The sequence below is a fragment of the Juglans regia genome, chromosome 2, assembly GCF_001411555.2.
Source record: "Juglans regia cultivar Chandler chromosome 2, Walnut 2.0, whole genome shotgun sequence".
NCBI classification, from domain to species: Eukaryota; Viridiplantae; Streptophyta; class Magnoliopsida; order Fagales; family Juglandaceae; genus Juglans; species Juglans regia.
The window spans coordinates 4,374,791-4,397,849 of record NC_049902.1 but is presented as its reverse complement, the minus strand read 5'-3'; the positions used below and the strand labels follow the sequence as shown (position 1 = coordinate 4,397,849).

At 36.1% G+C, this 23,059-nt stretch overlaps 1 protein-coding gene across 2 annotated transcripts; it reads left to right on the top strand.

The window, feature by feature from the left end:
- Positions 1-5,843, top strand: LOC108999084 (HIPL1 protein-like). 2 transcript variants are annotated; one of them, XM_018975884.2, is made up of 8 exons: positions 1-113; positions 1,105-1,296; positions 1,406-1,563; positions 2,339-3,136; positions 3,218-3,434; positions 3,869-4,047; positions 4,783-5,024; positions 5,265-5,843. In XM_018975884.2, the coding sequence occupies exons 2-8, from the start codon at positions 1,206-1,208 to the stop codon at positions 5,662-5,664; spliced, it is 2,085 nt and encodes a 694-aa protein (XP_018831429.1). In that variant the 5' UTR covers positions 1-113; positions 1,105-1,205; the 3' UTR covers positions 5,665-5,843. The 2 variants fall into 2 exon arrangements, with proteins under 2 accessions (XP_018831429.1, XP_035543824.1); XM_035687931.1 differs by lacking the exon at positions 1-113 and having other exon boundaries at positions 876-1,296.
- The last annotated feature ends 17,216 nt before the right edge of the window (positions 5,844-23,059 follow it).

Genomic DNA, 23,059 nt, shown 5'->3' with positions numbered 1-23,059 from the left:
GTCAGCACATCGTAGATTGAATCCGACGGCGTCTGTACTTGCAAAGTGCAAATTATCAAGTCTTCCCCCCAGCCACCGATGGATGAGACGAGACTGGGGCCCACTTTCGCCTGGTAACTTTCGTTTTCGTTTCCTCCCATTTCCATCTCTGCAAACTATAGACCACAGTTTTCATGCACCAAAAGCAAGCCGAGAAGCTCCTCTATCTTCTTCACTTTCTGCCTTCATTTTCAAAAGTTACAGCGACCTTTCCCTAAAAAATTCTGAGCAAAGCTTGACCCAGATGTTATTGTAATATTTTTGTGCTGGAAGACCTCAATATTTCTCTAGAAGAGCGCGACTTTAACATAAAACCTCAATTCTTATATATATATATGTATGTATGTATGTATTGTGGAACAATCTTATCTTTGTTAGTTTGTCCTATTATTTATGTCATGGTCGCCGTTTGAAGGCCTTTTTTTTTTTTATGTCTTTTCTCGGATGCAAATGCAAGTGGGTTTTCATTCATATTTGAATGTTGGTCATGTCTTCAGGCTCGTGTTTTGGTGTCGGGTTGCAGTGGAAACGCTGAACCCACGTGGGCAATCAATATGGGCTGAAGGCATATTAAATTAAAACAACCATGATCTATCCAAGTTCTTTTGGTGGCAAAAACCAGAGGATAATCTTCTCAACCACCCCAATTTATTTAAATAGTTTGAATAAAGAATTCCTGAAAGTCAACTAGACTGTTCAACTTGCTGCGTCTATCCTTTTCCCGTATCTTTTCTTCTTGGATCCAGTAGCTCTATCAATATTTAATTGAACATGTATTCTTCATTTCATGGAGTTGAAAAGAAATTTGTCAAAAGCTGGGGGGGGGGGGTGGTGATTAAATTGACTTTTCTTCTGGAAGCTAAAATTTACCAATACAGAGAGTGTTGTAAAGGAATTCCCTCAAGCTGAATAAAGAAAGTATGAAATTTTGGAGAGAGAGAGAGAGAGAGAGGATGTAGATGGGCCAACGTTCGAGAGCTAAATGAAAGACCAGGATTTGTTTATGGGCAACATGTTCAGCAGTCAGGAAGACTCACTTTCGTATATAATCTTCATCTGTTACAGAAAGTTAGTCCCGTACTATTGCTGCTTTAGACTCTCCCGGAGTTCATTTCAGAGAGGGATGTAATACTAAAACATCTGCTTTTCTATATCTGTCTACTAAGATGGGACGAGTTCTTGTAACTACCCTCCTCACTTGTACCTTGCTGCTGTTTTTTGTTCCTTCCTTTTCGCATCCTTTATGCATTGATTCAAGTAAGTTTTGCTCTCACACTTCTTGATTTTAGATCTCAGTTTCTTATGTTTGAATATCTATCTTCTAAACTGACTTGTCATTTCTATTCTATTAATTTGATTCATCTAGCGGCACCCTTCACCCTGAACACCACTCTAAAGTTTTGTTCTTACAATGGGAGCGCGTGCTGCAACTCCGCAGAAGATTTACAATTACAGAAGCAATTCCAAGCCATGAATATCTCTGATCCTAACTGTGCTTCTGTTGTGAAATCAATACTCTGCGCGGTAAGCTTTTATATTTATTGATTGTTGTAGGATATGGCTCATATTGAGTGGAACAGCATGCCAAATCAATACTCTGCGCCGTCTCATTTGTTTTCACAGTCCATCTCAATTCATTCCACTCTTATTTATTATTATTCAGCAACTTTAACTCACAAATTTTATTACTATTCACAATTCATTTTACTACTATTCACAATCCATCTCAACTCGTCTCAACTCATTTTCGAATCTAAACGACACCTTAAATATGTGTTTTTATTGTTTTTCTCTTTTTCAAATTACCGTACGTATCACAATCTAGATAAATAGTTATATAAATGTTTTTCCGACTTCCAGACTTTGTTTTATATGGCCCTTTCTCGAGAAAATGTGTGGCATGGCACTCTTGAAAATTTCATCCCCAATTCGTATTGCAACAATTTGAAAGTTCTGCTTTTTTTTTTTTCCCTTGTGAACCTTCGATGTTGGTCTGTTGTTCCCTTTTCATGGCCAATTTATAACTTGCCATTTGGATGAATAGAAGTTGTCATTCGTAATAAAGTGTTGTGTTTCATATTTGGTTTTCACATAAGAATTCTCAATTTAGGTTCCTTGAATGAAGCTCTCTTCAAAGTTGGAGTTAAATATTAGCGTAATTTTCAAGCAAATTTGCGAGTAAACATGTAATTGATCTTTCCGTGAACCTTCTTTTTGTTGTTATACGCATCGATTTTTACTTTGTGGTGAATATTTGTGACGAGTATTATTTCTTTGTTATCATGACCATGATTTATAGAGATGCGATCCATTTTCGGCTGAGCTATTTACAGTTGGTTCTACGCCCCGGCCAGTTCCTGTACTTTGCAACTCCACTGTTTCAGTGAATTCATCCCAATCTAGCCAAGCAGCAACTAACTTCTGCTCCAATGTATGGGATACATGCCAAAATGTGTCTTTCGTGAATTCTCCCTTTGCCCCTTCACTGAAAGGTCAAGTTGGATTACCTGCCAATTCCAATGCTAGCAAACTGACCCAGTACTGGCAATCAGAAACTGATTTCTGCAATGCATTTGGTGGGGCGTCTAGTGATGGATCGGTATGTTTTGATGGGCAACCTGTTATGCTAAATAACACTGGAACTCCTAGCCCTCCACATGGCTTGTGCCTTGAGAAAATAGGGAATGGATCTTACCTCAACATGGCTGCTCATCCTGATGGGTCAAACCGTGCATTTTTCGCTAACCAGCAAGGTAAGATTTGGTTGGCAACTATTCCTAAACAAAGAGCGGGAAGCACATTGGAGCTTGATGAATCCAATCCCTTTTTAGATCTAACTGATGAAGTATATTTTGATACTCAATTTGGGATGATGGGTATGGCATTTCATCCAAACTTTGCACAAAATGGGCGATTCTTTGCTTCCTTCAATTGTGATAAGGTTAAGTGGCCAGGATGTACTGGAAGATGTTCATGTAACTCTGACGTTGATTGTGATCCTTCAAAGCTAGATCCTGATGATGGTGCCCAGCCATGCCAGTATCAAACTGTTGTTGCAGAGTATACTGTTAACGGCACCTCATCCCAGCTTTCTTTGGTACGAATTTCTACGTTCAACACTATGAAGCTGTTGATTAAACTCGAATGATTTTTGACTTAACTCTTGATTCTTTTCCAGGCAACGAATGCCAAACCAACAGAAGTGAGAAGGATATTTACAATGGGCCTTCCATTTACGTCTCATCATGGAGGGCAGATACTCTTTGGACCTGCTGATGGATATTTGTACTTCATGATGGGAGATGGTGGTGGTACAGGTGATCCTTACAATTTTGCCCAAAACAAGAAGTCAGTGCTTGGAAAGATTATGAGGCTTGACATAAATAGCATACCCAGTAAGCATCACAGCATAGAATCTTTTTGCATTTAGCTCTTTTTTTTTCTGTTACTAAAACCAATCTGCTGTCTTTTTCATAACTTCCTCTTGGATCTCAATATATAGCCTTTTGTTCTGATATTGATCCCTTATCAAGGCTAAGAATAAGAAATCAATGATCCCTCCAATTTGTTTGCCCTATTAGGAACCATAAGAATTATTGTGAAAGACCTGTCTGCTTTCATACTTCTATATATGCTGATCAATTAGAAAAAAGGGGGAAATTTAGAAAGAAAATATTCAAGATACGGAAGCAGACTATATATGGTGGTTGAATAGATTGAACTTTTTTCCTTTTCTGTATAAAGTAGCATGAATAAGGAGCTGGTTTACTTGCATAGTTTTATTAGTTTTATATATTTTTTTCACTCGTCCCATTTAATATCTTTCCAGGCGCTGAAGAAATTGATAAACTTGGTCGTTGGGGAAACTATTCTATTCCCCCGGATAATCCCTATAAAGAAGATACAGAATTGCAGCCTGAAATATGGGCTTATGGATTAAGAAATCCTTGGCGCTGCAGTTTTGATTCAGAAAGGCCTTCCTACTTCTTGTGTGGGGATGTTGGGCAGGTTTGAGATATTTATCTTTCAATAGTCTTTGTGGGAAGTTACTGTGCTATTGTTGGTAAACTAGACAGCCCGTTGAGTGAACTCAAAGTGCCTCTATTTCAAGGGCTTTTATTTATTTATTTATTATTATTCTTATCGCTGAAGCCCACAAAAGAAAACAGACTGAGACTTCTTCTTTTGTGTTCATGTATGTGTTAGATGACAAACGTTCTTTAATCAATCTTGTAAGCAACACTACAAACAGTCGTAACTTTGAGGAATCAATTGTGGTGAATCTATTAAAAAATCTCAGTTTTACAAAGCATCTGGTGAACTTTCTTCACAAGAAAACATGATTGCAACTGGCTGTTTGAAAAATACCTTGGAATGATTTCTGTACCAGTGTAACATATCTTGTTTGCATCAACTATATTGCTTACTGCCATGGATTAGCTAGCTTAGTCTTGTTTATCAACGTCTTCAAATGGCATTACAGAGATCTGAGCTATTTCTTACCTTTTTTGCATACTCTCCGTGGTGTGTGGGGTTGCTCATTAAATTTGTAATCATGCGCACTAACAAGATAAAGCAAGTCCATTCTGTTTCCAACAGAATTTCTCCATTTTTATAATGATGCTCGTGCATCTTTGTTTAATTTTTAACTTGTCTGGTGAAAGGCTGTGCAGTAGGAAACGAACCCAAGAATGTGTTAAATAGTTTCTGAACAACATGTGGAACATTTTCTATCACCTGCAGGATAAATATGAAGAGGTGGATCTCATCACTAAGAATGGAAATTATGGCTGGCGTGTTTATGAGGGCCCCTATTCATACGCTCCTCCTGAGTCACCTGGGGGCAATACAACTCCAAGCTCCATAAGTCCAATTTTGCCAGTAATGGGATATTCTCATTCTGATATAAATAAGGCAGAAGGGTCTGCATCAATCACTGCTGGCTATTTTTATCGGTCTACGACTGATCCTTGCATGTATGGAAGGTAATTAAGCTTTTCTAATCTTTATACCACAGTGGATGAGACTTTTAGTTGTTATTTCTAGATATGACCAGTCGAAGAGCCTCCTAAGAGTAATGACATTGTTGAGAAAGATACAAAATCTATGAATTTCAGCCAAGAAAAAAAACAATGAAGGTTGTTCTTTGGACTACCAAGTACCATGATGACCTTTGCAATAATCTTGATCCTTGCTAACAAGTTGCTTGATCTCAATTTTTCCAGGTACTTGTATGCAGATTTGTATGCAGCTGCCCTGTGGGCTGGTATTGAGTCTCCACAAGACAGTGGGAACTTTACCTCTAGTGAAATTCCTTTCAGTTGTGCGGCTGACTCTCCTCTACCATGCAGCTTGTTGCAAGGAAGTACTCTTCCTGCTTTGGGTTATGCTTTCTCATTCGCGGAGGACAACAATAAGGATATTTTTATCCTTACCAGCAGTGGTGTTTACAGAGTTGTCAGCCCTAGTCGTTGTAATTACACTTGCTCAAAGGAAAATGTCACAACTGTTGCTAGCCCAGGTCCTTCTCCCTCTAATTCTCTTGCAAGCCAGTTGAGCGACCCATATAAAAATTTAGTGCTCCTTTTTGCTTCTTTATTGGTGCTTTTGCTGGGTTTCGTCTAGTATATTGCAACGTTTCGATGTTATGTAGAAAGAGTGAGTGCTTTGTTACAATGGCATAAGTTTGTACCATGTGACCCTTTTTTTTTCTTTCCTTGCTTTGCTATGTGACTTCATTTCTCTCTTTGTAGTTTGTACAACAAGACTGATAAAATGAAATTTAACTTGGCCTTTAGATTTTCTGGATGTGTATGTATATCAAGTTTTCTTGCAGAGGTAAATTCTTTATATTTCGATTGCAAAACTGCTAGTCTCAGAGAAATGAATGCAGGAAAGAAGTAGATCTTATTTTTATTAACATCTTCAGGTATATGAATAAAGATATCTGATTATAGTATAAACAAAATCTTAAAGCAGTTGTATAAATTACAATCTCTCTCTCTCTCTCTCTCTCTCTGTTTTTAGCTATCTAATCGACATGATCTTGGAATAAGGATCCATATCTTCAAAGCATCTTTCATAACAATGCTCACTATAATTTGTGAGTTGACTTCTAATCCGGCGATGCTTTGCTGGTCCAACTCCTGGTTCTTGTGAGCCAAATCCGTGACACATGAAAAATCTTCTTCCACATCTACAACATGCACTCCAACAACTCCTTTTACATATGTGTGTGTATGAAGTACTAGTTATTAAAATGTTCACGATTTTATTGTATTTAGAATAAAGATTCAGAGAATATTTCGATAACTCTATCAAACATATATAAATAAATTATATTAGACTTTTTTTTTGAAAAAAAAGAAGAAGAAGAAGAAGAGAGATGAAAGTTGAAAGTTGAATAAAATATTGTTAGAATATTATTTTTTGATATTATTACTGTTTTGAGATTTAAAAAAGTTGAATTGTTTATTATATGTTATATGGGAATTTGATAAAGTTGTAATGATAAGTTGAGATAAGATAAAAATATTTATGTATCCAAACGGGCGTTAGCCATTAAGGATGCATTACTTTTATAGATGGGTCTATCTACTTCATCATTGCTCTTTGAAATCCAGTCTCCACGGTAAGGAGAAGATTTTATTAATCCAAAACATTAAGTACTTTACTATCAAGAAAAATGTTTATGAACATCATCATGAGATTGTCTAGAGTACATGGATGAATTTCCGTTGACTTTTTGTTTATTCATTTGGCAAAAGTATATTTGCGTATTCATAATTTATTGTCACACCTAGTACACAACAGCCTATTACATGAGCGAATATAAAAAGTATTTATGATATAACTTATCCAATAACAGTAGTAGATTCAACAGTAATTAATATATTTAGCCACTATCTAATCAATAGCAGAACTTATTCATTTATCTATTGCAGAGACAAAAGAAAAAGAGACAGACCGAATTGATACAAGCTAGAAACCAATCAAAATATGCAAAAGCATTACAGCACCTTGATGATCACCTTCTTCATGGATTACTCAAACTAAAACCAGTTAATTTGCTTCAAGTTAGTTAGGTCCTGCTTGTTTGAAGAACCAGTCCAGTCCTGTGGAACAAGAACAAGAACATGGCCATTGGTAATTAAAGAAAGTTGTCAAAGAATGACAAGGTCTTTAGGCAGTACTCATCAAGTCTTTGTAGGCTGAAACTAGTAAGCATAAAACAGGTTTAAATTGACTCTTACAATCCGATTAATATAAAAATAACTTAATTTCTAACGTAAAACATAAATATCTTACCCAAAAAAGAAGCTCGGAATTTCTAGATATTTATCTCTGTATTTGTGTGTGTGTGTGTGTGTGTGTGTATTAGAATCATAGTATATTGAATTTAACAAAGATCTTCTAAAGATGCAATAAATATTAAAGAGAAAAAAATCTAAACCTTTAATTTAGGAAAAAAAAAAAAAATATATATATATATATATATATATATCTAGGATTTGAAGAACTCCTACATATAGTTATAGATCGAACAACTAGCACAGCATTAACTATAAAAGGCAGAGGTTGATAGGGAGGGGACAGGGGGAGTTCTGTCCAAAAGAGATGACAAAGAGTGTCCCACATACATACAAAAATATGTAATCTCGGGGACACCTGGTGTCATCTCTCTTGCGACAGAGCTCCACCATATAAACCTTCATTTCATTTATCTAAGCTTTGCATGGCTTTAGCAGTCTCAAACACAGCTGAAAGAGAAGTGTTGTGGGTAGAACAGCATGGACTTTAGAATGAATGGCCAAGTGTTTCTGAGAGGATTACTACTAGTAGTAGTAGTGTGTTGGAAAAGGAGTTTTTGGTGGCCTCATTTGCTGAGCTTAAGCTTCTATATATAGACGATATTCCTACAGAGAATTAGCATCTAATTAAATAACTGAAAAATGGAATAGTACTGAAATGGGAATGAAACAAAAATCTCCCATTTGTTTTAGCAATAAAGTCATTCATTTCTCATGATTTTCTGCTTGCTTCTTTTTTTTTTCTTTTTTATTTAAGAAGAGAACGGTACCTAAATTTTATTGAAAAACCCTCACTTGTGACGGAGAAAAACTGTGGTTACAACCAAACAGATTTTCTGCTTGCTTATTTTCACTCCTGCGGCTGCCAACATCCTTTGTGGATTTGTAACCCACGCGGAAAGATGATCTTGCTAATGATGGTGATTAAGAATGGTGGAAAATATTAAGAAAATATCCAATGGGAAACTCTCAAATCAAATAAGAACCCATTTTGGAATATTCTTCCCCCTTGATTTTAAAGATTTTTTTATTGCTTTTTCATTCATTCTCTCACTGCATATAGGTTTTTTTAATAATATCTTAGGTAGCAGTTATTCAAAGGATAAATAAGTAGGATCTCTAGTATCTCTTACATATATCTTTCACTTTTGCTTCTTACACGGCATGAAAGTCTCTAGAACTATGTCAATTATCAACTCAGAAATGCTTATTGCTTAAGAAATTAAACTACTAGATTTTGCTTTTAACAATGTCGATAACAGTACTTCTTCATGGCGTAGTGCCCCAGTACCTAAGAATTAGCTCGAATGAAGAAAGGGAAGGGTCTAGTTTTGAGTTTTCTCACACAGCATTAATATGATCCGTACTCCCATTCCAAATTAAACTGAACATGACTTGTTTCAACGCATCTGTTGGAAAAGGATCAAGTTCAATGTTCTAGACATTTTAAATCTTCTTCATGCAGTAATAAAAGTAGTAGTCATGTTGAATCTCTAACCGCGCAATACTGCTCTCTGCGACTGCTCTAAAAACAGGTTCGAATGCCATGAAAGACAGGAGTATATTTTTATCAACACCAATTAATTTTTAGATAGATTAGCTTCTCAGACTTATTAAGTTGTATTAGAGCCAAAGAGTTATGGATTCAAATTACAAAGCGTTATCATGCATCTATCAGGGATTGTTGGGTCATCATGCAATAAAATAACCTTTTTATAAATTATGGATAACTGCAAGCATTCCCATCACACAGATATTCTCATGAATCTGATGACATCTCCTCCCACAGCAGGCTTTGCAAATTAATCAAAACCATTTATAATTTGCATTTTCTGCTACATACAATTTGTGTATAAAAAACGTGAGAGATCCTTTAAAGTACTTCGACTCAAGCATGCACAGTGAGCAGGAAGAGGCAGCCCCCCATTTTCATGAGCAAAGTAGAAAGGAACCATGATTCTCAATTTTATAAACATACTGATTTCTTTTAACAAATGCTTTGTTTTGGTGATCTAATTTATAATATTATTGTAGATGCAAAAGTTTAGCTAGGATTAGGTGACTAAGATGATAGCTTCATCTTATTTTTTATTTTGTAATTTAGATGAATGTAACAGTAAAACACTTTGACTTTATTTATAACTACTTCGATTTTATCTAGAAGTTGTTAGGAAGTGTTTTTGTAATACCTCGTATTTTAGTGTATTTTTAATTGCAAGTTTATTTGTTATTAATTTAAAAATTTATTCTCTTGTTTTAAAATTGGTTGGATTTTTAGTGGGTTTATTTTTATGATTTTAATTTTGTGAAAATTATTTTGAAGTGTTTTCTTATAATTGATTATTGTAATACATTTAAATTATTTTTCATATTTAATTAACTTATTGTTGGGTTTAATTATTTATTTTCATTTTAATCACTACGTTTGAATTATTTTATTTTACTTGTTGTTTTGAAATCGTTTCCATTAGATCATTTTTGTGACCCAAGATGTGGAGATTGGACCTCATTTCTTTCCCTCAATTTTCTCTTTCCTCTATTTTTCTTTTCTTCTTTTCTTTTCTTTTTCTTCTCCCTCTGCTTCTCACCCGCGCGACGCCCCCTCCCTCTCTCTCTTCCCATGCGTTCTCCTTCCTCCCCCAGCCCGCCGTCGTGAGCCGCCCGTGACCGACACCGCCCACCGCCACAAGTTCCCCTCCCGCCGGCCATCATCCCCCACCAATCTCAGCCCCTAACTCGCCGGTGTTCTCCTCCACGCATGGCTTGAAGCCGCGGTGTTCCTTGTGCTCGTGCACCACCGTCGTGCCACCTCCAGCCACAATTTCTTCATCACTTTATCATCGACCTTCTAGCAACCCAACGCACTCATCCTCACCTCCAATCTGTCATCGATGAAGCCTTACCATCAATATTTCCATTTTGGGTATTTTAGCCTTCGACTGCCCTCTACGCCATCACCCAAGGCCAACCACTACCATCACTAGCTTCACCGACATCCCCAAGCCCTACCCTATCAATTTCGGGTCTTCGTTGACACCTATTCAAAAGTGGATTTTTGAGACCCACGGCCACAATGCATTTGGCACTGTTTTGTTGCTGTGTTGCCGCTTCTAGCACCTCCGTGATCTTTCAAAAATTATATTATAGCAATGTAAGTATTTTCCTAAAGAAATTTTGAGATTTAAATGTATTTCTGTGCTAATTCATATTTACTGTGAATTGATTGGTTGTGCCGGACTGAGTCCGATGAGTAAGGGGTCGGTTGGATTGAATGGAGTTGTTTGTGTGATTGGTTTATGCTATAAAATTTGTTGGCTGTTTCGGGTTTAAATATTGGTGTTTTGAGTTTGACATTGGTCATGGTGGATATTGGTGATTTTTAGGAAGTGGTGATATATTTTGGGATCATGAGGGTTTTAAGTTTTGAAAAATTAAAATAGGTTATTTTAGAAGTTTAGGCTTAAATATCGAAATCCGTGATTGATTGAAAACTTACGAAAATTATATGATTATTTTTATATGTGACGATTTATATTCGACTCGACATTTTTTAGGAAAATTCTGAAAAGCTAAGTTGTCCAGGTAAGCAGGGTTCTTATGCTAGGTTTTATACAAGTTAAAAGACTGAGGTTGACTTTATGAAAACTTGCATACTTTATGATGTAATGGGAACTTGGGAAAAACAAAGATCAACCTCGGTCGCTTATCTGCATTATTTATCAAATCTTTATGAAAAGGGAAAAATATGTTCTGACATGCATTGTGTAGACATGAGCTAAATTCTATCATGTGGTTTCTGAAATCTGAAAAAGGGAGCGATATTAAGAATATGAAAAATTGTACATTATTTAGAAAAACGTTCTGGCTTTTGTTGTCAGTGTGTGTAAACTGTCTGATTCTGTTTTGGTACTCTGTATTATTTTGATATAACATCTGAAAACCTTTGGCATGGTGTACTGGTATTTGTATCTGACTCTGTCTCTGCTTTGCTCTGCTCTGTTATGCTCTGCTCTGTTTGGGTTGGTATCAACTTCTCTGTCTCTGAGTGCACTCACTTTGGAAACAAAGTGGTTTTATTGTGGTCTTTCCTGTGTGCACACTCGGGGCTCCGAGAAGAATAAAAGAAATATTTCATCTCTGTCTCTGCCTGGTTTGGCCACCGGGGTTAGCACAACCCTACCACATGGGTGAAACATGGTCTCTGCTCTGTGTGATGCTCTGTTTTGATCTGATGATGATACTCAGTTTATGTTATGCCAAAGTACTATGGGTTTTTACTTGTCTTAAAAACATCGCTATGTTAATTTTGAAAATATGTTCTGTTCTGCATGATAACTCTGGAAAATATTTTGTTCTGCATGCTATACTTTGTAAATGATCATGTTTGCACGCTAGCATATGTTCTCTGCTTACTGAGTTGTTGACAACTCACCCCCTATCTTCATAATATTTTTCAGATGATGTAAAGAGTCCAACTGAGGACCTAGATTATATTGGTGAGCATGATTAACCTATGGATTATGTTAGAAGAAAGAATTCTGATGTCCTTTAGTTTTAATATCTTTTAGATTTAATTATATCTTGGGCTTGGGTTTAGTAAGACTTATGAAATTATTAGTTTGGTTTGTTATGACTACCGGGAGATTGTGGACTCTTTAGTTTATTTTGCTGTAGTAATGATTTTGTGGAGTTTCCAATGTGGTTATTTAGAATACATGAGATTGAGTTTTGCTAATAAAGTTTTGGAGTTTTATTTTAGTTGTGTTGGGAAACATGATTTTAAGTGACAGGTAGTAATTCTTCAGGCCAACCGAGTTTGGGGCGTTACAGTTTTAGGTAAGTCAAGAGTGTAAAAAAATTGATTTTTCTAAGTTTGGTTGTCCTGTAGGATTTTACCTTTAAAGAGTTCTTTAAAAAGTTTTCCTTCATTACCAATCTTGGTGTTATGTAATTGATTTATTTTATATTAATGTTTTCTTATTATATAATTGCATGATTGACGACTAATCAATTTGTTAAGTGAATTGGTAGATCTTTGTGTTACAATACAGAGACATTTGGGAAATTTCAATTATATCACGGGTTGGAAAGTTTTAAAAACCATTTTGTTCCCTCTAGAATGGCCGAAATTTTTCGTGCTGGAACAATAACCGGCACGGGGTAAGTATCTATTCCGTCTTGGGTCAAATTTCAACCATTTCGATCAATTTTGATCAATTCTGTCTGGATTCCGGTATTATGGCCAGAATGATAATTCTGGTCCGAGATTAAGTTAAACGCTTAAATGAAGTTAAAGCAATAGCCCAATCAACTATCTCATCTTCTGATCTACCTTTCTTGTGCAAGACTCCATCCAGAAATCTCTGCAAATACACTTTTGGACGTTTGACGTGTCATTCATGTCTGACACTTGATTGGACCAACTCCATCTTTGGTTGTCGCGTAAAAATTTATATGTGTTTTTAAAATCTTGTGACACTTGATTGAACCAACTCAAAATTGGGAAAAGTTCAATGTATAATACTTTTTTAAAATTTTACATCATGCAAGTAAGTCGGTGTGTTTACTATGATTTTAAAAATAAAATAAAATAAATATACCAATAAATATGTGTTTTACATATATATGTGTTTTTTAGATTTATATTAAAAAGTACTATTAAGTTTCTCAGTTATGTTTATTTTTAAAACTTGTATTGATGTTATTTTAAAATATAGTTTATATATATAATTTATTTATTTAATAGTTATTTTAAAATGATATACCTAAACATATCAATATTAAAAAATTCCGTTCTAGTGCTTCAATCAGAACGGTCACCTGAACAGATTTCGCAACTCTTAAGCCTCATTTATTTTGGAAAAACATTTCATATCATTTCATCTTATCTAATCTAATCTAATCATTATAACTTTTTCAACTTTTAATACAAAATAAAATAAATAATTTAACTTTTTTAAATTTTAAAATAAAAATAATATTAAAAAATATACTCTAACAATATTTTATTCAACTTTTTAACTTTAATTTTATCTTATCTTATCTCATCTTATCTTCGAAAACAAACTAGACCTTATATATAGTTTGTCTTCTGCAGGGGGAAAAAAAGGTCAAAAACATCAATTATATATGGAGCATTAGCTATTTTTCACCTTTATTTGTTTTCAAGACATCATCATCCGTCTGCTAAAAAGTCGTGTATGGTCCTAGAAACATGATTCTTGCCGTGTAGGAAATGTACTCAACATGTCATTAGTATATAAATCGAAAAAAATAAGAAAAATAAAAAGAACACAAGTCAACTAGGCACTTGTTTTGCTGACGACACGTACAATACGTCATGAATTCAAGTAAGGAATGGGTGTATGGTCCTAGAAACATGATTCTTGCCGTGTAGGAAATGTACTCAACACGTCATTAGTATATAAATCGTAAAACATAAGAAGAATAAGAGCACTTTCATTAGATTAGTTAAAGTTAAAATATATTTTTGATGAATGCAAGATAAATTTAGCATTTAGCTATTATATTCACATAAATTTCTACATTAAAATAGTCATTTTTTCATTATATGACAATAAAATAATATAAGATGAATTTAATTTTGACTATTCACATCAAATCCTCAAATTGGATCATCTATTTATTCATTATATAGTAATGAGTAATTAATAATTTTAAAATTTTTTTAATTTTTTAAATTATGAATTTATTTTATTTTATCATATTTTACTATTCATAATATTATATATTAATTAGTAATTGTATTCTAATTATATTTTTTCAATTGTCATTTAAAATGGAGAGAGAAAAAAATAATATAAAAGAGATTTGATGAATAAATAGTGTGTTCCAAATTTAGAAATTAATTTGGATATTACTGTAGCTATATTCCAAAGCTAATTCAATGTGAACAATTTATTGACCTAATAGCTAAATTCTCATTGGATTTACTTTTAGCTAATCCAATGAGAATGCTCTAAAAAGAACACTAGTCAACTAGGCACTTGTTTTGCTGACGATACGTACAATACGTCATGAATTCACGTAAGGAATGGGTGATGCTACAGTCCCGCTGGGGCTCCCGCTCGACTGGGCTCCCGCTCGACTGTAGTATTATTTTATATATGTTTTATTTAAATAATTTTTTATATAAATATTAAAAAAATAAATAAATTTAAAATATTATTAAGAAAATACTTTCTTAATCAGAAAGTAAAAAAAATATATATTAAAAAATATTTTTTTAATCACAAAATAAAATAAAAAATTATAAAAAATATTTTTTTATTTCACTTCATGATTAAGAAAGTATTTTTTTAATAATATTATAATTTTTTTTAAATATTTAAAATGGACATGCTACAGCTCTCATTGGGCTTAACATGTACTTTTCTATGTGTATTTTTTTAATTTATTTTTTATATAGATTTTTTTAAACTTTTAAATATTTTTAAAAAATAAAATAAATTTAAAATATAATTAAAAAGCACTTTCTTAATCAGAAAGTAAAAAAAAATTATTAAAAAATACTTCCTTAATTACGAAGTAGAATAAATATTATTTTTTATTTTATTTCGTGATTAAGAAAGTATTTTTTAATAATATTATAATTTTCATTTTATTTTTCAAAATATTTAAAATTATTAAAAATATCTATATAAAAAAACTAAAAAAAATAGATAAAAAAAAAAGCTACAACCCAACGAGAGCCCCCAGCGGGACATGTAGCATTTTCTCGTAAGGAATATTAGAGTTCTGTTTTTTTGGGTTTTAATTATTATTTTTTAATACGAAATTGCATAGAAGTTTCGGTCAGGACTTTGCTTGCAAGTTGCAAGATGATTTAATGACATATTAGCCACACTTTAGGCATTTGGAGCAAGTTTATTTCTAGCTTGGCTTCGTTTACTTCTGTACATGATAGATGATTAATTTTATAAATCTTAATCCAGAAAATAAGTTCTTTAACATCATCTAATACTGGGCCCTGTCGAAGAATCTCCGAGACACCATCATGATCATGGCGTATGAATTGTGAACCCCTATGGCTGCCAAAGTTTCAATATCCGCATTTTCATCCTCCCTATCATTTATTTTAAAATGAATGACAATTTGAGAGCAAAATAAATTCTTCTTGGTTTGAAAATCCTTGAATACATGGACATTGATCATGTTAACGACGTGATTCAGGTCAACGAGTTTAATGCACTTGCAATATGAGAAATGTGAAGTCACATCACATGGGCTGGACTTGGGCTGGAGCTTTTGTGTGTGTGTGTTATAGGGCCTGGTGAGGGGGAAAGAGAGATGCCCAAAAGATTTTAATTTGAGGTAGTTGGATTTTTGTCCAAAAATGACCTCAAAGGATGATCTATTTTGAAGGAGAGGGGTGGGTTGATGGTTTATGAGGTAGGTGACAGTATGGAAAGTATGGGGCCAATACGAGAGAGGAAGGTTGGCATCATGAAGTAAGGTAAGACTAGTCTCAATTAAGTGACAGTGATGACGTTCAGAGACCATTTTATTGAGGTGTGTGAGGGGAAGTAAAGTAAATAATGCCATGGAGAGAGAGAAACGGTTTGAGAGTGATATATTCGCCACCATTATCGAAATAGAGACTTTTAATTTTTGCTTGAAAACGTTTCTCAACAAAATTTTTGAGTTGGGGAAAGATGTTCCTAACACAAGATTTTGCATTTATGGGATAGAACCACATATATTTTGTGTAATGGCCAATGAAAAGCAAATAATAACGAGAACCATCGAGACCAAGACAATGAGAGGGTCCCCCACACATCACTATATATAAGATCAAGAGGAGCATGACTTTAAAAACTCGTGGACTAAAAAGGTTATTGATGGGCTTTATTAATAGAACAAGATGAACACAGAGTTCATTTTATTATTCATAACAGGAAGAGAAAATTTTTTGACAAAATGTTGGACAACTTTAAATAATGGATGTCCAAGATGCTTGTGTCACCCATCAAACGAGATCCGTTCATGCACGTTGGCCACCATTTTTGAAGAGGAGCCCACCAGTTATCTCAAAAAAATGTAAATGCCACTTTCACATGCACCTCTTAGTAGGGTCACCCCATGATCCGGTCCTTCACAAGAAAATGAGAATGGTGAAACTCAACAAAAATATTATTTTGTGATGTGAAATGATGAACGGAAATTAAATTTTTGTAAATATTTGGGACATAAAGAGTATCAAGAAGAACAAAGGTCCGTTTTGGTGAGTTTAAAGTCAAGGAATCAATGTGTGAGACGGTCAAACCTAACCCATCACCAATAACAACTTCATCAGTGCCATCATACTCAGAGTGAATAGATAAATTTGCCAAGTCACCAGTAATATTGTGAAAAGCAACGAAATCAAGAAGCCACTTCTGATGCACAGTTCACCCTGACTTTAGATGAATGAAGTTGGGGTTAAGACTTGGTTGTGTGGCCCATTTGTTCACAAAATTGACATTTTGGCTGATAACATCGTTGATTGGGCCGAGCGGGTGTATGGGAGTACCTTCGATTTTCTTTGGGCGGGCCTTGAGAGGTGCGATTCTGGCCTTGAGACCGAGGAGGCCCACTGGCCTTATAATTTCCTTTTGATTGAGACCCACCAGAGGCACCATATTTGTGCTTGTTGCGGTGAGAATAGTTTGTAGAAGCTACGAGTTGCTAGGTTGTCAGCTCCCAGAGCTGAAGGTAGCTTTCATGCCCCACAAGAATGTTATGCAGTTCTTCGAAGGCCAAAGATGTTTCCCATGCACGTATCAGTGCTACAATTTCCCTGAAATCAGAACTCAGTCCGTTAAGAATATAAAGGGTAAGATTATCACTAGATATGGGATGATCGATAAGGGCGATTTCATCGGCAAGGGCTTTCACCACATGCAAATAATCAGGGATGGAACGAGTTCCTCGTTGAATCAAGCTAAGTTCTTCCTTGAGTTGCATGGCTCGGGTTTTAGATTTACTGGCATACATATGATTGAGTTTCTTCCAAGCCTCATGGGAGGTTTTGGCAGTGGCGATGAAGGGAGTAATGGTGGTGGAGGCTGAAGCCAAAATAGCACTCATGATTAATTTATCCTGACAAACCTAATGAGTTTTATTTAACTAGGTGGAAGAGGTGCCGACAGGGGAGGGACACTGTGAAATTCCATTGGCATAGTCAAGGAGATCATAGCCTATAAGGAGAGCTTTAAATTGTGCTCTCCATTGAGGGAAGGTAGATGTTGTTAGTTTCTCATTGATTTGTATAGAAATATTGAGGGCAATAAGGACATTTTCAGTGGGTGATACGGGATGAGTGTGTGGACGAAGGGTAGATGTTTGGTCTGATGAGGAAGCCATCTTAGAGAAGAGGATATGTTTGCTCGTGAGAGTATGTCTCTCATGATACCATATAAAATTTTAAAAACACACAGTTTCAATGAAAAATAACACATTTTCATTGACCTTTGAATCAAATATATACAAGTACAGGAACTGTTTTTGATAACTACATATATACGAATACTAGAGTTGTGCAAGAATGCAATTTACAATAAATGAAAAGATTTAAAATAAATGAAAAAACAGATATGATTCTATATTTGAGCTTGATTCAGTTGACTTGGCATAATTGGAGCTTGATTCATTTTTTTTGGCATAATTGTTGCAATCTTCCTTAATACACCATTCATCAATTAGTCTTCATTTATCAAGATACATTTCACTAATAAAAAAAGCATACCATGTCGTTTAAAGATGAAACAAGCAATATTAAATGAAACATACTCATAACATCGAAGAACAACACGACTGATCGTTGATTGGGTCAAGCTAGGTTGGGCGCAGCCCACTTTCAAGTTCAAATCTTTCAAGTTTGGGCCTCAATCATAGGTCCAAAGGAAGTTTCTTTCTATGAGATACAACGACATTGAAGGCTCCTCTTCTTCTCTATTTTTCTTTTAAGTTTATCAAGGAGAAACCACGACTAAAATCTAGCTAGGTTGCTCAAACACCATAAAAAAATCTCATTTATCCAAATGGAAGGTTTCAAGTGTTTCGTGTGTCTGTGTGTGAGAGATATCAGAGAAAAAGTCAAAGATAGGTAGGTTCAAGTACATTGAGAGCAAAGAAAGCTACATAAATAAGAAGAAAAAGATAAGCAAAGTGGTGAGAGAGAGTGTCGTGAATCAGGATGCTTGCTGCTCAAGGGGGTGGAGATCCGGGCCAGATCCCCCACAATAAATGTTATATCCTTATTTTCTTATGATGCATGTCTTGTTTTGCCCAAAATAAATATATACAGGAGAAGAGGGCCAAGATGAGCACGAGAGACCAGCCCAACAAACAAAAGGATCATGGTGGAATCATCTGTTAGTAATTTCCATTTTAGTTGGAAAATGCAGTCTCATATTTGTGGCAGTATTAAGAGTATGGACATTGGACTCATCAAATGCTAGCCAAGTCTAAATTTTGACTAAGTTTTCTCAAAATTAGCTACATTGGACTAGCCAAACCACTTCAACTCAAATTGTGAGCTACAATAAGTGGAAAAGCAAAGTCAAGTTTGGTGAGTTACTGTTCACCAACTAAATTTTTTTTTTTAATTCCATTTTCTCTTCCTTCACCCTTCTCTCCTTCTCTCTTCAACTCCCGCATTTCCTTCTTTTTTTCTCTTTGTTTTCGCATCCTCTCTTCTTTCTCTGGGTGATTTGCAATTTTCCATGTAAAGAACTGATGTGTTGGTAGATTTGCAATTCTCTAGGTGATTCGCATCCATTGTGTTGGGAGATTTGCAATTTTTTCATTTTCTGTGTTGGTAGAAAATGTTGGCGTGAGCTGTTAGAAACCAACTTAGAAAAGATACAGCTGTAGATGTAAATATAGATTAGCTGTTAGAAGCCAACTAAGGAAATATATATTTGTACGTAGACGTAAAGCTAGAAACATCCCAGACAAGTCTGACATGATCTTTCCTAAATATTTGTATAGCCAAAAATAGAATTGCAAGTTTCTATATATTTGTATTCTCTCAATGTAAAGTTTTGTGTGTGTGTGAATTATGAAAGGAAAGGAAAGTAAAGTTTTACATGGTATCAGAGCAAGGAATCCGATCATTGGCTCCCTCTACCGAAAAACTCTAGCTTTCCTTGTTTGATCCTTGCTTTCCAGCTACGGCCGACACCAGCGTTACCACCAACTTTGGTGAACCTCCACCACATACCAATTCCATCCTCACCACCCTTACCAACCAAATGACTAATGCTTTATCCAAAGTCCAGGTCTTAACTTCGACCACCGAAAACTCGAATGCTCCAATCGGCATCAAGTTGGATGGTTCCAACAATGCCCTTTGGTCCCAGGTTGTTGAGATGTACATCTCCGACAAAGACAAACTGGACTATATCAACTGCGATTGTCCCCCACCGCCGTCAACAAATCCGTCCTTTCGAAAATGGCATACTGATAATGCAATTTTCAAATGATGCTTGATAAACTCTATGGATCTGACACTCATTGGCAATCTCATCCGATTTCCCACTGCAAAATCAGTTTGGGATGCCATTGTTATGACTTATTTTGATGGCAGTGATACTTCTAAAGTCTATGAACTCCGGCAACGTGTGGCTCGCCTGAGACAAGCCGATGGCTCTCTTGAAAAGTTCTACACCGAACTACAAGGACTTTGGCGGGAAATTGATTTTCGCCGTTCGAATCTTATGGAATGCGCCACCGACATCCACCACTACAACAACCCACTCCAAGAGGATCGCGTTTACACCTTCCTCGATGGTCTTGATGATCTCCTCCACAACATCTGCAACGATGTGCTTCAAATGCGCCCATTTCCTTCCATTGAGCAAGCTTATGCTCATGTTCGCAGGGAGGCTCTCTAGCAGGCACTCATGAGCACTAGAGACCCCGACAATACCTTCGGACCGGTTCTGACCACCAAGGGGCTGAAATTGAGTTCAGACACCTCACCTTCTGTTGCGGTCTTCAGCCAGCCCACTGGAAAATCCACTGCAGCCTCTAAGTCACGAACTGTTCTTGATGGAACGAAATGCTCCCATTGTGGCAACTAGCGCCACACAAGTGAGAGCTGTTTTTAAAAAATGGCTATCTTGATTGGTGGTATGAGTTGCAGACAAAGAAAAAGAAAGACTCGGCTGGTGCAGATGCGAACACGAGCAAGGTGGCTGTAGTGTCAGCCGAACCCCACCTTTCCTTGATTCCTTAGGTTGAGTCTTCTCAGGGTGCGAGACCCATCTCCAATATAGGTAACTATGGTTCTGGTTTAGTTACCTCCTCTTGTGATATTGATCTAGGTGCCTGGTTCATTGACTCCGGAGCCACAGACCACATGACTTTTGTAGCTACCGATTTTACTACGACATCTCCATCGTGACGCACCAGTGTTGTAAATGCTAATGGGGTTATCTCTTCGATCACAGGGGTTGGATCTGTGTATTTGTCTCCTTCTCTGCAATTGTCGAATACGTTACTTGTAACATCACTCTCGCATAAATTACTGTCTATTAGTCAAGTTACTACAAAATTAAATTGTGATGTCCTAATTTATCCTATATTTTGTCTTCTTCAGGATATTCTCACCAAGGAGATAATTGGGCGTGGTACTAAAAGGGGGGGCCTATACTACATGGAAGACATCAGCGTGGGTCATGCTCATCACATTCAGAGTGATGGGAGGGAACGACAAATCTGGCTATGGCATCGCTATTTGGGGCATTCAAATTTTGATTATCTGAAACATCTACTACCTGATCTTTTTTCTAATATGGTGTTGTCTGACCTTAAATGTAATTCATGCATTTTAACTAAAAGTCATCGAGCTTCCTATCCGCTGAGTATAAATAAAAGCACTATTCCCTTTGGTTTAGTTCACTTTGATGAGTGGGGTCCTTCCCTTATCTCTATTGGTTCTGGTGTTCATTGGTTCATCATTTTTGTTGATGACTGTACTCGTATAACTTAGCTTTACTTGATGAAATATAAAGATGAAGCTTTACACGTGTATTAATCATTCCATACGATGATCCAAACTCAATTTTCAACCAAGCTATTAGTTCTTCACTTTAATAATGGTGGCGAATATGTTAATCAGCACTTCCTCACCTATTTTGAACACCATGGACTTGTTCATGAGACATCATGTCCTCAGACCCCTCAGCAAAATGGTATAGCTGAGTGGAAGAACCGTCATATTCTCGAAATTGTATGAGCCTTACTACATGGAACTCATGTCCCGACTCAATACTGGTCTGATGCGGTCTCCACCGTCGTGCATTTACTCAACAGACTACCTTCCAAAGTCTTAGATTTTAAGACTCCACTCCAAGTTCTGGCATCCCATGTCTCCCTACCCATAGCCCTAATGCTCCCTCCTCGAGTATTTGGGTGTGTGGGTTATGTGCATCTTCACAAAAATCAACGAACCAAACTGGATCCGTGTGCTCTCCGCTACCTCTTCTTGGGCTACGCCGTGCACCAAAAGGGCTATCGGTGGTATGATCCCTCTACCCGACGCACCTATGTGACTATGGATCCTTCATGGAGTCCAACATCTTTTTCCCCGCTCCCAGCTCTTCACTTCACGGGGAGACACGAGATGAAGAGCAGAATTGGTTGCACTTTGACTGGCCGAACAGTGAAACAATGGCTGATGAAGCACCAAGCCCAGGTCCGACTGAGCCCATAGGGCCGGATGCGCCTACAAAGCGTAATACACCGTCAGGAAATTATACTCCTTCGAAAATTGAACCAAGCTCCCCCTTTCCTCAGTACTTACAGACCCATCTCTTGAGAATATCCTTGAGGTAAGCACTCTCGACATGCCATCAAATATAAGTGACTTGAATACTCCTACTGGATATACATTGCCTTTCAGGAAAAATCGTGGCAAGCCACCAAATAGATACTCTCCTGATATTGAAGAGCAAAGATCAAAGTATCCAATTGCCAACTACGTGTCTACCAAGAGATTATCCGAACCCCTCAGAGCATTTGCGCATGTACTTTCTTCAAGTCAAGTTCCAGCTGGAGTTCAGGAAGCCTTGTCTAATTCGAGATGGACTCAGGCAATAAATGAAGTGTAGATGTAAAATTTTGGCTAGAACTATGTGACTAAGTTGATAAGTTTGTATATGATTAGTTGAATAAAATGATAGAGTTTATTCTATCATTAAGTTGGTAACTTTGGATGAATGTAAATTATTTAATGACTTTATCTATAACAATATTAAATTTTTCTAAGAGGTATTAAATGTTGTGTAGATAAGCCATAAGTGGGAAAATCGAGTCCCAAGAAATCTGCACTTATCTAGAAAAGAGGTTGATCTGAAATCTGTTACTGTAGTGAAGAGTTATCGCGAATTGTCAGCATTCCGTTAGAAGACAACTTCGCGACCGTCAGCAGAGTTCTACTGCAGATCAAATTCCTACCAGACTCATTTCGTCAGCAGAGTCCTACTGCAGATCAACCTCTTATCAAATTTGTTTCGTCAGCAAAATCCTACAGCAATTGAAATTGATTTTCAGATTGTTAATTTAAGGGGTCCTATTGGTTATGATCTGTAGAGATTCTGATTTGTATATTTTCTAGAGTACTTTCCAGTACATTTTTTGGTGAGAAAATTATTTGGAGAATTTTCGTATTGTTTCTCTCAGAGAGTGGTATTTGAGTGTGA